Source organism: Corvus brachyrhynchos, unplaced genomic scaffold (assembly GCF_000691975.1).
Source record: "Corvus brachyrhynchos isolate BGI_N302 unplaced genomic scaffold, ASM69197v1 scaffold489, whole genome shotgun sequence".
NCBI lineage: Eukaryota > Metazoa > Chordata > Aves > Passeriformes > Corvidae > Corvus > Corvus brachyrhynchos.
In genome coordinates this window covers 170,703-181,689 of record NW_008239772.1, presented here as the reverse complement: position 1 = coordinate 181,689, position 10,987 = coordinate 170,703, and the positions used below count along the sequence as shown (strand labels likewise).

Genomic DNA, 10,987 nt, shown 5'->3' with positions numbered 1-10,987 from the left:
GAATCTTCTTTCCAGCTACAAAATATGTCTTATTCTCTCCCTCCAGCGCTGTTTCATTGATCCCTGGGCAGAAACCAAAGCACACAAATTACCTCAGCCTCTGAGGTCCTGCTGCTGACACATGGGCATGCATTTAAGGGCCTCTTCAGACATTCTAGAAAACCAAGAGAGGAAAAAGTCTGATCCTTAAAACAGGCTATGCAATACCTAAAAGGACACTGCAGGTTCCCAAATAGATGTTGTAAAAGAAGAAAGACTGTCCCAGTGGTTAGAGAACTATGAAGAAATTGACACATCTGGATTAATTTACGTGTTCTCACACAGACCAGGGCCCAGTCCCATCATGCTTCATTTTTATTGGGAAGAAACCCCCATATTGACGGTTCTCTCCCAAGGTCGGGCCAAGGGGATGGCCGTGTAAGACCCTTGAAGAGCAGTGAGTTGCTCATATGGGATTTATCCAGTCCCTGTGCATCCTCATATCCCTTATAATCCACAGGTATCTCAGCCCATCTAGCTCTAGAAAATGGTGATTTCTCTTCCAAAGTGGACTATGCTTGGCTTCTCAGGAGCCAAATACCAGGTAGATTTTAAGGGTCATAAGTCAATGAAACATCCCACTAAACCATTCAATAGCCTTTAAAAACACAACCAAAAAAATCTCAGGCATAGCAGCTCCCTCTGCTGAGTAAAGCTGACTCTGGTGTTCAGACCAGCTCCCCATTCCACATCTGCCAGCCAGGCCAAGCAGAGGCTGCTGGGGCTGTGGGAGATGTTCCTTGCTTGATTGATTCCCATTGCTTCACACAGACACAGCTTTTAGTCCTTTAGTGTAAACACCAGCAGATTACTGATTCCTCTTGGAGCTGCAGCCAGGTAGGAGCATAGCATGCAGGGGAAGACAACCTCTCTTTTTTTAGTGTTGGGGGGTGGGGGGGGTTGTTTTGGTTTTTCTTTTTTTGTTGTTCCACAAAATAACTATCCATAAGCAGCACATGAAGAATCAGAGGAGGCAGGGATGCTTCCATGGCATCTCCATCCCAACCAAGGAGCCTTATGGAGACAAAGACTGGTGTCTCAGCAGCTGTCCTGATGAGGTCACCAACAGGTGTTCAAAAATTAAGTTCATTTAGCGTGGGGGTGCATGATTTATAAATAAAGCCTGTGAAAGGCTTTCAATGCACCCTTATCTCTTTTGAATTATTCATTTTGATGATCAGAAATGGAGCAGGAGTGGGGCACTGCTGCTGCTGGACAGCCCTCAGGAAGGATGGCTGCTGTCTCCTCCTGGCATGCGCCTTGCTCATCCCTTCCCCAGCTACTGGCAAAGCCTCCCTGAAGTAGCCATTAGCTCTGGATGCAGCAGCAAGAGGCTCAAGCTCCCCTGGGGTTGAAACTGCCCCACTTCCTACTACTGAAAAATATCTATGTGGCATAAATAGAGCGTCTGCCAGGCTCCCAAGCATTGTCCCATGCCTGGATCCTCCAGTCCCACATGGAGCCCGTTGGCCAACTCTCCTCCACAGCAACATCCTTAGATGGAAAAGCCACCTCCACCCTCCAGAAGAAATGACCTGAGTATCATAACTGTTATTGCATATTGCTCAGTTTTGATATTTCCCAACTATTTAAAATCCCAGAGGAGTTTGTGAGGATCAAGAGTTGGAACACTTGTCCTATGTAATAGGAGGGATGAGGATTTCAAGGGGGGGCATCTGAACCCTGAGTGTTTAAAGCTGCAACCTGCCGTGAACGCTGACGTGCCTCGGATTTCCCGGGGGGCTCCTCGGCGGGGGCGCCGCTGACCCCACGCCCTTCCTGAGGCGCGAGGAGCCCGCGGCGCCGTCCGCGTGCCTGCCCAAGGGCGCATGCGCACGATGCCGCCGTCTGTGGGGCGGCCTCGCGTTGCTGTCGCTCACCCCCTCCTCCATCTTGGGTGGGGCAGGCGGCGCTCCCGGGGTCGCGGCGGGCTCGGCGTGCCCGCTGCTGGCCTGGCAACTGAACACGGATTTGTTCGGAATCTGACTGCACCACTGTGCTCGCGGTTCAGAGAAACTGTAAACTGTCTTCAGTAGCTCGGCTTAAATTTAGAAGACTTTGAGATCTGCTTTCTCACTCACACTGTATTATTAAATGTACATGGAATGTATTGGGGGTTTATAGGCTTAGGGGGGCTTGAGGGGGTCCGAGTGGGATTTGAGGGGTCCTGGGGGGCTCTGAGGGCCCAGGGGGGGCATGATTGAGGGGGGTCATGGTTGGGTTTGGGGGAGTTTATGATGGTTTGGTGGTGTCAGAATGAGATACGGAGGGTCCTGGCGGCAGATTTGGGGATCTGAGGGGATGGGAGTGCTTTGGGAGAGGGTTAAGAGGCCGGAGGGGGCTTCCTGGGGCGACCCAGAGGGGATTTGGCATCCTGGGAGGGTCAGGGTGGGATTTGGTGGTTCTGGGGGGCTATGGGGAGGGTCGGGGTCATCAAAGTTGGACTTCGGGTGAATTGAAGGGGAAATTAGGATGTATTTTGAGGCGTTTCCGGGCCCCCACTCACCCTTTGCACCCCCTTCTCCCCCTCGCCAGCACCCTCCCCCCAGCATGAGCGGCCCCTTGGAGACTCTGCCATCCTGTGCACGCCGCCCCAGGGAGGGGGGCCTGGATTCGGGCCGCGCCACCAGCTCCCCGCACCAGCCTGGCACAAGTAATCCCAGCAATGCTTCACCAGGAATTTCCTGGTGCACCTTGAGGCCAAAGTTACCCGATGGGCCGCTGAGAACGGGGGGGCAAATTGTGGGGGAGGACCCAAAAGGCTGCCCCCCCGCCCTCAACTCAGCGCCTCAGTTGCAATACTACTCTGGCTCTGAGTTGTCCACTGCTGCTTCAGATTTGGAACCCCCTTTTGGGGGGAGTTTCAGAGGGTTTGGTGGTGCTCCCCCTGCCTTGCAGGAGGATGGGGAGGGAGAGGAAGACCTCCAAAACACCCCTGACTCCCCCCCACCCTCCCTTCCCAAGTTGAAGTTCCGCAAAAAGTTCTTCCAGAGCATCATCCAGAGCGTTCGGGGCATCCTGCAGTTGAAAGAGGGAGGTGCCAGTGGGGGGGGGCCCACCACCCAGGCCCCCCGACCCCGTGGCCCAACCACCGGCTCTTCCCATTCCCCCCAAACTCCAACTCTTTGTGGGGCTCCAGAGACCACCCAAATCCCCGGATTCCCCTTGAGCAGCTGCACCAGGGGAATCCCCTCCCAAAAACAGTGTGCAGAGTTCCTGCAGCTGCTGTCCCCCGAGGATCTGGGGGGGGGTGCTTGGGGCCTGGAGAACCCCAGAAACTGCGGTAGGGGGGGAAGAGGTGTCACCTCCTGCTCCATCGCGACAGCAGCAGTGCAGCCCTGGAGTTGTTCCTGCCCCCAGAGCTGGGCTGGGGAAGGTTTCAGGGCTGCTCTACTCCTTGGGGGGAGGCCCAGAGGAGTTTGTGAGAGCCAAAAGCGGGTTTGAGGGAGACCCAGAGGGAGCTGGGGACGGGTACAGGGTGGGCCTTGTAAAGGGTTTGGGCAGGCCCTGAAAAAGTTTTGTGGCACCTTGAGGGGGGCTGAGGGTTCCCCAAGAGGACTGGAGGGGCCGAAAGACGGTTTGAGGTTTTGGGGGAGGCCCAAATTAGGGGGAACCAAAAAATGATTTGGGGGAGTCACTGTGGGAAAAAAACAGGAGGGAAAAGTGGAGCAAACAAGGAAAAAAGAGGGAGTGGGATGGATGGATGGATGGATGGATGGATGGATGGATGGATGGATGGAGCTGGGTGTCCCCAGTGGCTCCCCCCCCCCCCCCCCCAGGCGTTGAGGTCTTTGCTGAGCCTCTTGTGTGCAATGCTGGCAGCCCCGCATCCAGCGGATCCCAGAGGCAGCACCTTTGTGATCCAGGTGGAAATGGGGTCTGCACCCATATTTTAGGAGTGAATTGGGTGGTTATGTCTTGGCTTTGGGGCTTATTGAGGGCTGGGCTCAATTTCTGGGGGAGTTGGGCAGCTGTGCCACAGCTTGAGGGGGCTGCACCCCAGTTTTAAGGGTCCTCAGAGGGGATTGGGAGAGGCTGGACCCCAACTTCGGAGCTGTATCCTGGTTTGGGGACTTAGTGCTTTATCCCAGTTTGGGGACTCTGGAGGTCCCCCGGAGGTTTGTGGGGGAATCCTGACCCTGCTGTTCCCATTCCCATATGGACAGGAGCTGCTCCCAAAGGCTCTGGACCCGTGGCAGCAGCAGTGGCTCGAGGACCTCAGAGACTTTCCGAGCCCCCAGTGTGAGCCCCCCACACATTTGTGGTGTCTCCCTGTCCTCAAGGACCCCCTTTTCCCCTCTCCCCCAGCTCCCATCCCCTTTTCCCCCCTTTTTCTCCCACTTTTCCCTCACTTTTACAGGTTTTACCTTTATTTTCCCCATTTTTATCTGTTCTTCCTTGTATTTCTTCTTTTATTTCCCGTTTCATAATTTTCTGCCCCAATTATCTATTTTCTGTGTTTTTCTTCCCATTTTCACTTTTTTTCTCATTTTCCATCCTTTTTCTCCACTCTTCCTTTCCCCCTCACTTTTTAAATTCCTTTCCCCATTTTACTCCATTTTAAACCAAGTTTCTTCATTGTTTGCTCCATTTTTCCACTTTCACACTTTTCTATTGTTCTTTATTGACATTTTGCTGTCAATTCTTGCCATTTTTCTATAATTATTTTTCCTTTATTTTCCTTCTCTTTCCTGTTTTTTCCAAGTTTTTGTTCCTATTTTTGCTTAATTTTTTTGTTTTCTTTTGTCAATTCTGTTGGTTTAATTCCCATATTGCCATTCTTTTCTCCTTTTTTTTCCTCTTCTCCCTTTTTTTTCCTAATTTTTGTGTGGTTTTCTCAATTTTTCTGTGGGTTTTTATCCATTTTAACCTCTTCCCCCCAGTTTTCCCTTTTCTTTTTTTCCTTATTTTCCTCTGGTGTTCCCCCGTTCCCCTCCACTAACTTCCCCTTTATACCCCCTCCAGGCCCCACTTTGTGCACCCCAGGCACGACCCCGAACCCTTCTTGGATGCAGAGCTGTGTGAGGGGGACAACGTGGAGCTCCTGGCTCGAGGTAACCCCCAAAGCGCCCCCAGACTGCCGCAGGCCCCTCTCCTGCCCTCCCCTGTTGCCCCAGGTGCTTACGGGGACTGTCAGATCCGCTCGGCTCCTCCGCTCCATCCCCACCTCGAACTGCCCCTCCATGCCCCCATGAGGAGCCCCCAGGACCCTTCACACCCCCACTGCCCTGCCCTTCACCAGCCCCCTGATGCAGCACATTGGGGGGCAGCTGGACCCTGAACTGGGGGGGCATCGGGGCAAATGGACATCCTCTTTGGGGGAGTTATCTTGATTTTGGGGCTTATTTTGGCATTTGACCTAGTTTTGGGGGGACTGGACCTGAAATGGGGGACTGCACCCCCATTTGGGGGGGATTTATCCCAGTTTTGGGGCTGTTGTATGGCTGGACTCCAGTTTTGGGGAGAGCAGGGGTTATCCCAGGTTTGGGGGTGCCCAGTGGGCATTTGGAGGCTGTACCTCAGTTTTGGGAGGATTGGGGGTGATTTTTCCCAGTTTGGGGGTCCTTTAGGGAGAGGTTTTGGGGCTTCTTAGAGTGGTGGGGACTCCCTCCTCCCCAGGACCCCGAGTTATCCCCCAAATTGCCACGGGACCACCCTATCCTGGCTTTCCTCCCACTGCCCCCCCAGACACCCTTCCAGGGCTGTTCCTTTTCCAGGCAGTGGTGCTGGACTTGGACCCGGAGCTGGGGGAGGGTCCCCTTTGCCCCCCTATGAGCTGGGGGAGCCCCCCTGGCACCCGCTGGCTGTGTTTCCATGGTTCCACGGGACCCTATCCAGGCTCCGTGCAGCCCAGCTGGTGCTGTCGGGGGGCGCAAGGGACCACGGGCTGTTCCTGCTGCGGCACAGCGAGACCCGGCGTGGGCAATACGTGCTGACTCTCAACTGCCACGGCAAGGCCAAGGTGAGGGGGCTGGGACCCCTGGGGTTGGCAGTGCAGAACACAGGCTTGGGGGCTCAAAGCATGGGGGCTTGGGCAGTTAAAATCTGGTTTTGGGGGAGCTAAAGGCCAGGTTTTGGAGCCTAAACCCAACTTTTGGGGTCCCAGGTGTCAGTTTTGGGGTCCTGATGCCAGTGTTGGGATGTCAGGAACTGATTTGGGGGCTCAAAACCCAGGTTTGGGCCAATAAAGTGCAATTTTGGAGGTGTCTAAGAGCCATTTCTAGTCTCTTAACCCCCATTCTTAGTTGAGTCCCCAGGTTTTGGGTCTGATCTCCCATTTTTGGGGTCCCTGTCCCCAATTCTGGGGTCCCTGAGCCCTGTTTTCTGGGGTCTGCAGCATGTCTTGGTGTCCGTGAATGAGGCCAGCCAGTGCTGGGTGGAGAACCTCTTATTCCCAAGCATCTTTGACATGTTCAGCTATTTCCGGGTGCACCCGATTCCACTCAAGTCAGAAGGCGATGCCACCCTGCTTGCCTATGTCGAGGCCCCACGCTGGTTCTCCGGTGAGGGGGGGTCAGGGTGGGATTTGAGCAGTCTTGGGGTGGATTTGGTGGTTCTGGGGAACTCTGGGGAGGGTCATGGTGACTGAGGTTGGATTTGGGTGAATTTGGGTGGGGTTGAGATGAATTTTCAGGTGTTTTCGGGCCATCCCCCCTCATCCTTTGTCCCCCTTTCTCCCCCTCCCCAGGGCTCTCCCCCCCACACTCCCCGCCAGGCTGGCATGAGTGATGCCAGCGCCAGGCATGGGTGGCCACTCACAACTTTGCCCGGCACTGTCATGACTTTGTGGAGTCCCACCTGGGTGGGCCTGAAGCAGCCGCTGTTTCCTGATGCCTTTCCTGGAGCACTTTGAGGCCAAGGTCACCCGAGTGGCCACTGAGGATGGCAGGGGAACTTGGTGGGGGGGGCCTCCCAAATGCCACCACCACCCTAGGGTGCCCCTGTGGCTACACGATTCCATCTCTGAGGTGTCTGCTGCTGCTGTGCACTCAGAACACCCTTATTGTGGAGACTTTTGAAAGGTTTGGTGATACCCCCACCTTGCAGGAGGTGGTTTTTTTGTTTGAGTTTTGTCTGGGTTTGTTTGGTTTTTGGTTTTTGGGGGGTTGGTTGGTTGGTTGTTTTGTGAAGGCAATTTAATTCAGCAGCATTATAAGAATAAAAATCAGGATTCAGAACAGAGTTGTTTTATTAAAATTAAATGCTTTGGTATACTATATTCCTTGAGTCTGATTAAAGGTATAAAAATGTTATTGATGGGTAAGTAGGCACATGGTTAATGAGTATTTCTGTGATGGATGCACTCCCTAGCAGACTTCCGACAATTTGACTCCATTTTGCACTCTTTTATTTAATAGCATACAAATTAGGGCAAATGGCAGAATTTTGCTACCAAATAAATAGCGTTATTTTGCTAAGATAATGTTTAATCTGTATCCTGTGAAATAAAATGTATTTTGAAATAGTTTTCAAATGCTGGTAAATTTGAGTACAGAATGAATAGATTTCGTTGCTTGTTTGAAAGACCTGGAAGAAATGGAAGCTGCATTTATTACATGATGAGATTTTTGGTTTCTTCTGTCAGAGATGTACACTGGAAACTTGGAAGCAATTTGTCTTTGTAACACTGGCAAACAGTTGTAGTCTGTCTCCATTATTGTTTTTTTACAGTTTAGTTAACCTATAGCTAATTAGAATGAGCCTGTTAATGTGTGGTTTCTCTGCTGAAGTTTATTTACTTTGCAAGTACTCACCGAAATCTTTGCTGTTTCTGAAGGTGATTTACAAGCAATAAACTCAGTTTGCCCATGTTAAAAGTACTTTTTATTTTTTTAAGATTGTTACTAATTTTGAGAGCTGATAGTAAGAGATGAAGAAAAATACAGTCTTTGGACTAAGTCAGCTTATGAGACCTTGGAATTTACATTGACTTCTGCTGAACTAGAGATGCTTAAAGGCTGTTTCAGTGTCTAGTCAGAGTCCTATTCTTACGTAATTTTAAATCCAGACAGTGGCTGCACTTACGGTTTACAGTAATGCCAGAAGAGAGATGGATCCTATTACTTGCCCCGATTGTACTAATATTTACAGGTAGTGTGTTGTTAGAGAAGAACATGTTAATAAAAGGAAAAAACCCTAAACATGTATTGATTAAGGATAATGTGTATATGTGGAGTTTTTTACTGTGTGGGTTTTTTAAACTCTGTCTTTTCAAATCATTGAATTTTTTAATTTAATTTAAAATGACAGGTATTTCAGAAGAACTGAGAGTTATGTGTCTTGTTTTTAGGGTATAAAATAATTTCAGTTTTCTTCATACTTAAATTAATTCCACAAAATATTTAAGGAAATATAGAATTTGTAACTAGTTAAATTGATCTGAGCTTAATCCTGCTGATGTTGACTCTTCCTGTCTTGCTTCAGTAGAAGCTCAGCCCCTATCTTTTATTTACATAAAATTCAGAAATGTATATTGCACATTCTCCAATAAATCGATTATCATACAGATTTGCTTGTTTTCACCGGAGAGTCTGCCCTTCTCCTGGGACAAGAAGGACAAAGTCTCAAGATTTGACACTATATGTCATTCCATAGCTGGCATGATAAGGTCTCCAAATTCCGTGTTGGCCTCATCATCGGTAAGTAGTACCAATACTGCAGTGTTGTGATATATTCTGTTACTTTTACAACTTAAATAAGATTTTTTTTTTCTTGAGACATCATCCATTTCCATCTCAATGGACAACAATGACATTAAAATAATGTTATCTAAACAGTGTTCTGATTGATCAGCATAATATAATCAGGATAATATCATGGCATAATGGTATGTCAGAACAACTTGCCACACTTTAGAAGAAAGACAATTTGTATGTTCTTTGCAGCTCCTAGAGTGCATCCCACTGGAAGAAGAAAGTGTGGAGAGAATGGCAAGCAGGAGGAAGGACCAGTTTTAGATCTGCCCTTGGATACCACTTCCTCACAGTGAGTCTGTGCTGCCTGAAGTACCAAGGAAGTAAATTCTGGAGTATCTGTTTGTTCACCTGTTGAGCTTGGAAGAGACACACTGAACATGAAATTCCAGGGATGCTGCACTTACAGTAGTGACTGGAGTGAGAAGCAGTAGAAGGTGTTCACTGTCTGATTGTTCCCCACCTTCTCCTCAGTTTCCTGGGGCCCCTTTGCTTTTTCCAAGGTCTTTTCTGAAGCGTTTCTAAGTGGCAGTGAGATTTTCCGCAGTTGGAATTTGTTTCAGGAAGTGTGTCTCATTGTATAGTCTGCAATTAAACAGTTCCCATGCCAGGATAATTGCAGTGGAAGAAGGCAAATGAAGGCAAGGGTCTGGACTAGGATGCCCCAGGCCCCTGCCAAGCACAGGTTACAAAATACTAAACCCCCAGGTTACAAAAATACTAAAAGCCCAGGTTGCAAGATACCAAAAAAAACAGCACACAAAAATACCAAAGAAACAGGTTTCAAAAATACCAAAAACTCAGGTCACAAAATACGAAAACCTCAGTTTCCAAACCACCAAAAAAAAAAAAAAAAAAACCAAAAACAACAGAATAAGTTAGTTTCAAAACAATAGAAAACCAAATTTCAAAATACCAGAAAGCCAGCTTTCAAAAACCCAGTTTCAAAATACAAGAATACCAAGTTCCAAAATACCAAAAAATCTCAGTTTCAAAATACCAGAAAATCAAGTTCCAAAAAATCAAAAAAACCCAATTTCAAAATGTCAAATTCCAAAATACCAATTTTCAGATGTCTTAGATGGTCAGGATTCCCATACCCAAAAAATGCCTTCTTGTGAAAATGGGATCTGTGCTACCAAATTGGGTATTTTCTCCTCTGAAAAGCTTTGCCTTGATGACCATCAATACACATAATTTATTAATTTATTGATAAATTCGTAATTTTTGATTATTTTTTATTAATTTATTTTAATAATGTAGCCAGATGTACAAAGAATTTTACTTTAAAAGAAACACTTGTAGTAGTTTTCTGTTTAGTTTGTGTCTGTGAGAAGTAGGATTTGGGCTGGAGAGCTGTGGTTGGGAACAAAGGATGGAGTAAATCTGCTTCCCAGATGCACAGGGAAAGACTGAGTAGCAGGCAATGGGAGTATTTATAAACTATATCAATATTTCAATATATCAGTTCATGGTGGTGTGGTGATCTGTTTATCCACTGCTTTTCCTATCCTATATTGTTCCCCCCCACTTTCCCTTGCCCCTAGCCCTGGCCACTCCCTCGGGCTCTCCCTATTGGTTCCTGTACCCCAACTCCGCTCACGTTGCACCCCTGAGCCGCTGACAAAACCCCCCTGCTCTCGGATCACAAGGTCTCTTTGCCTCTGGGGATCGCTGGGACAAGATGTAACCATTAAAGGTCCTCTGAAACCCTTATGGAGAGACCCTTCTCGCCTCCTTTGCTGTCACTGTGTTGTAGAGCTGATAGCTGGCCAGAGCAAGACTGCGGAGCCGTCCGAAAAGGGAGGGCGAAATGGTCGCACTGCCCTAAGCAGCTCTGCTGAGTTCTCAGGGAAAGCTGCAGCTTGCTAAACCAAACCTGGCACTACAACAGGGTGGAGCAGTGACGGGAGTGCTTGGGTTCAGTCTGGGCCTGTCAGGCCATAAACAACCCAACCAAACCTGTGACCCCTCAAGGGATGTGTCAAACGCTTTGACAGAAATCCAAGTCAGTAATGATCCCAGAGGAAAAATTACCAGTAATTGCTTATGTTCTGTGGGGAATTTCCTTGATAATTACAAACCTCGGACGTAGGAAATTTTGGAGGCAGAATCCCAATTTTGGCCATGGGCATCTGATTGAGAAGGCCAGTTCTTTTCCACGGAAAGGAAAGCCCAATTCCCCAGTGTTTCAGGAGCAGACAATGGGCTGTGCAGGGGCGGCAATGACCAACAGGGCCCTTCTGGCCACCGCC

The 10,987-nt window shown here is 48.9% G+C and overlaps 1 protein-coding gene across 4 annotated transcripts in view; it reads left to right on the top strand.

Annotated features, from left to right (window-relative positions):
* The first annotated feature begins 1,924 nt into the window (after window positions 1–1,924).
* The window catches only part of LOC108448814 (SH2B adapter protein 1-like), an 11,357-nt gene continuing 2,294 nt past the window's right edge, over window positions 1,925–10,987 (top strand). Inside the window, exons 1-8 of one of the 4 annotated variants that reach the window (XR_001864840.1) lie at window positions 1,925–2,135; window positions 2,575–2,692; window positions 4,206–4,281; window positions 5,005–5,093; window positions 5,757–6,001; window positions 6,377–6,542; window positions 8,547–8,678; window positions 8,925–9,024. Coding sequence is in view for 2 of the 4 variants with exons in the window: in XM_017742931.1 (XP_017598420.1) it covers window positions 2,590–2,692; window positions 4,206–4,281; window positions 5,005–5,093; window positions 5,757–6,001; window positions 6,377–6,542; window positions 6,728–6,768 (720 nt within the window). In the remaining 2 variants the exon portion in view is untranslated. Of the gene's footprint in view, window positions 2,136–2,574; window positions 2,693–4,205; window positions 4,282–5,004; window positions 5,094–5,756; window positions 6,002–6,376; window positions 6,543–6,727; window positions 7,218–8,546; window positions 8,679–8,924; window positions 9,549–10,987 lie in introns of those variants that run through there. The other 3 variants (XR_001864839.1, XM_017742931.1, XM_017742932.1) reach the window with 3 other exon arrangements.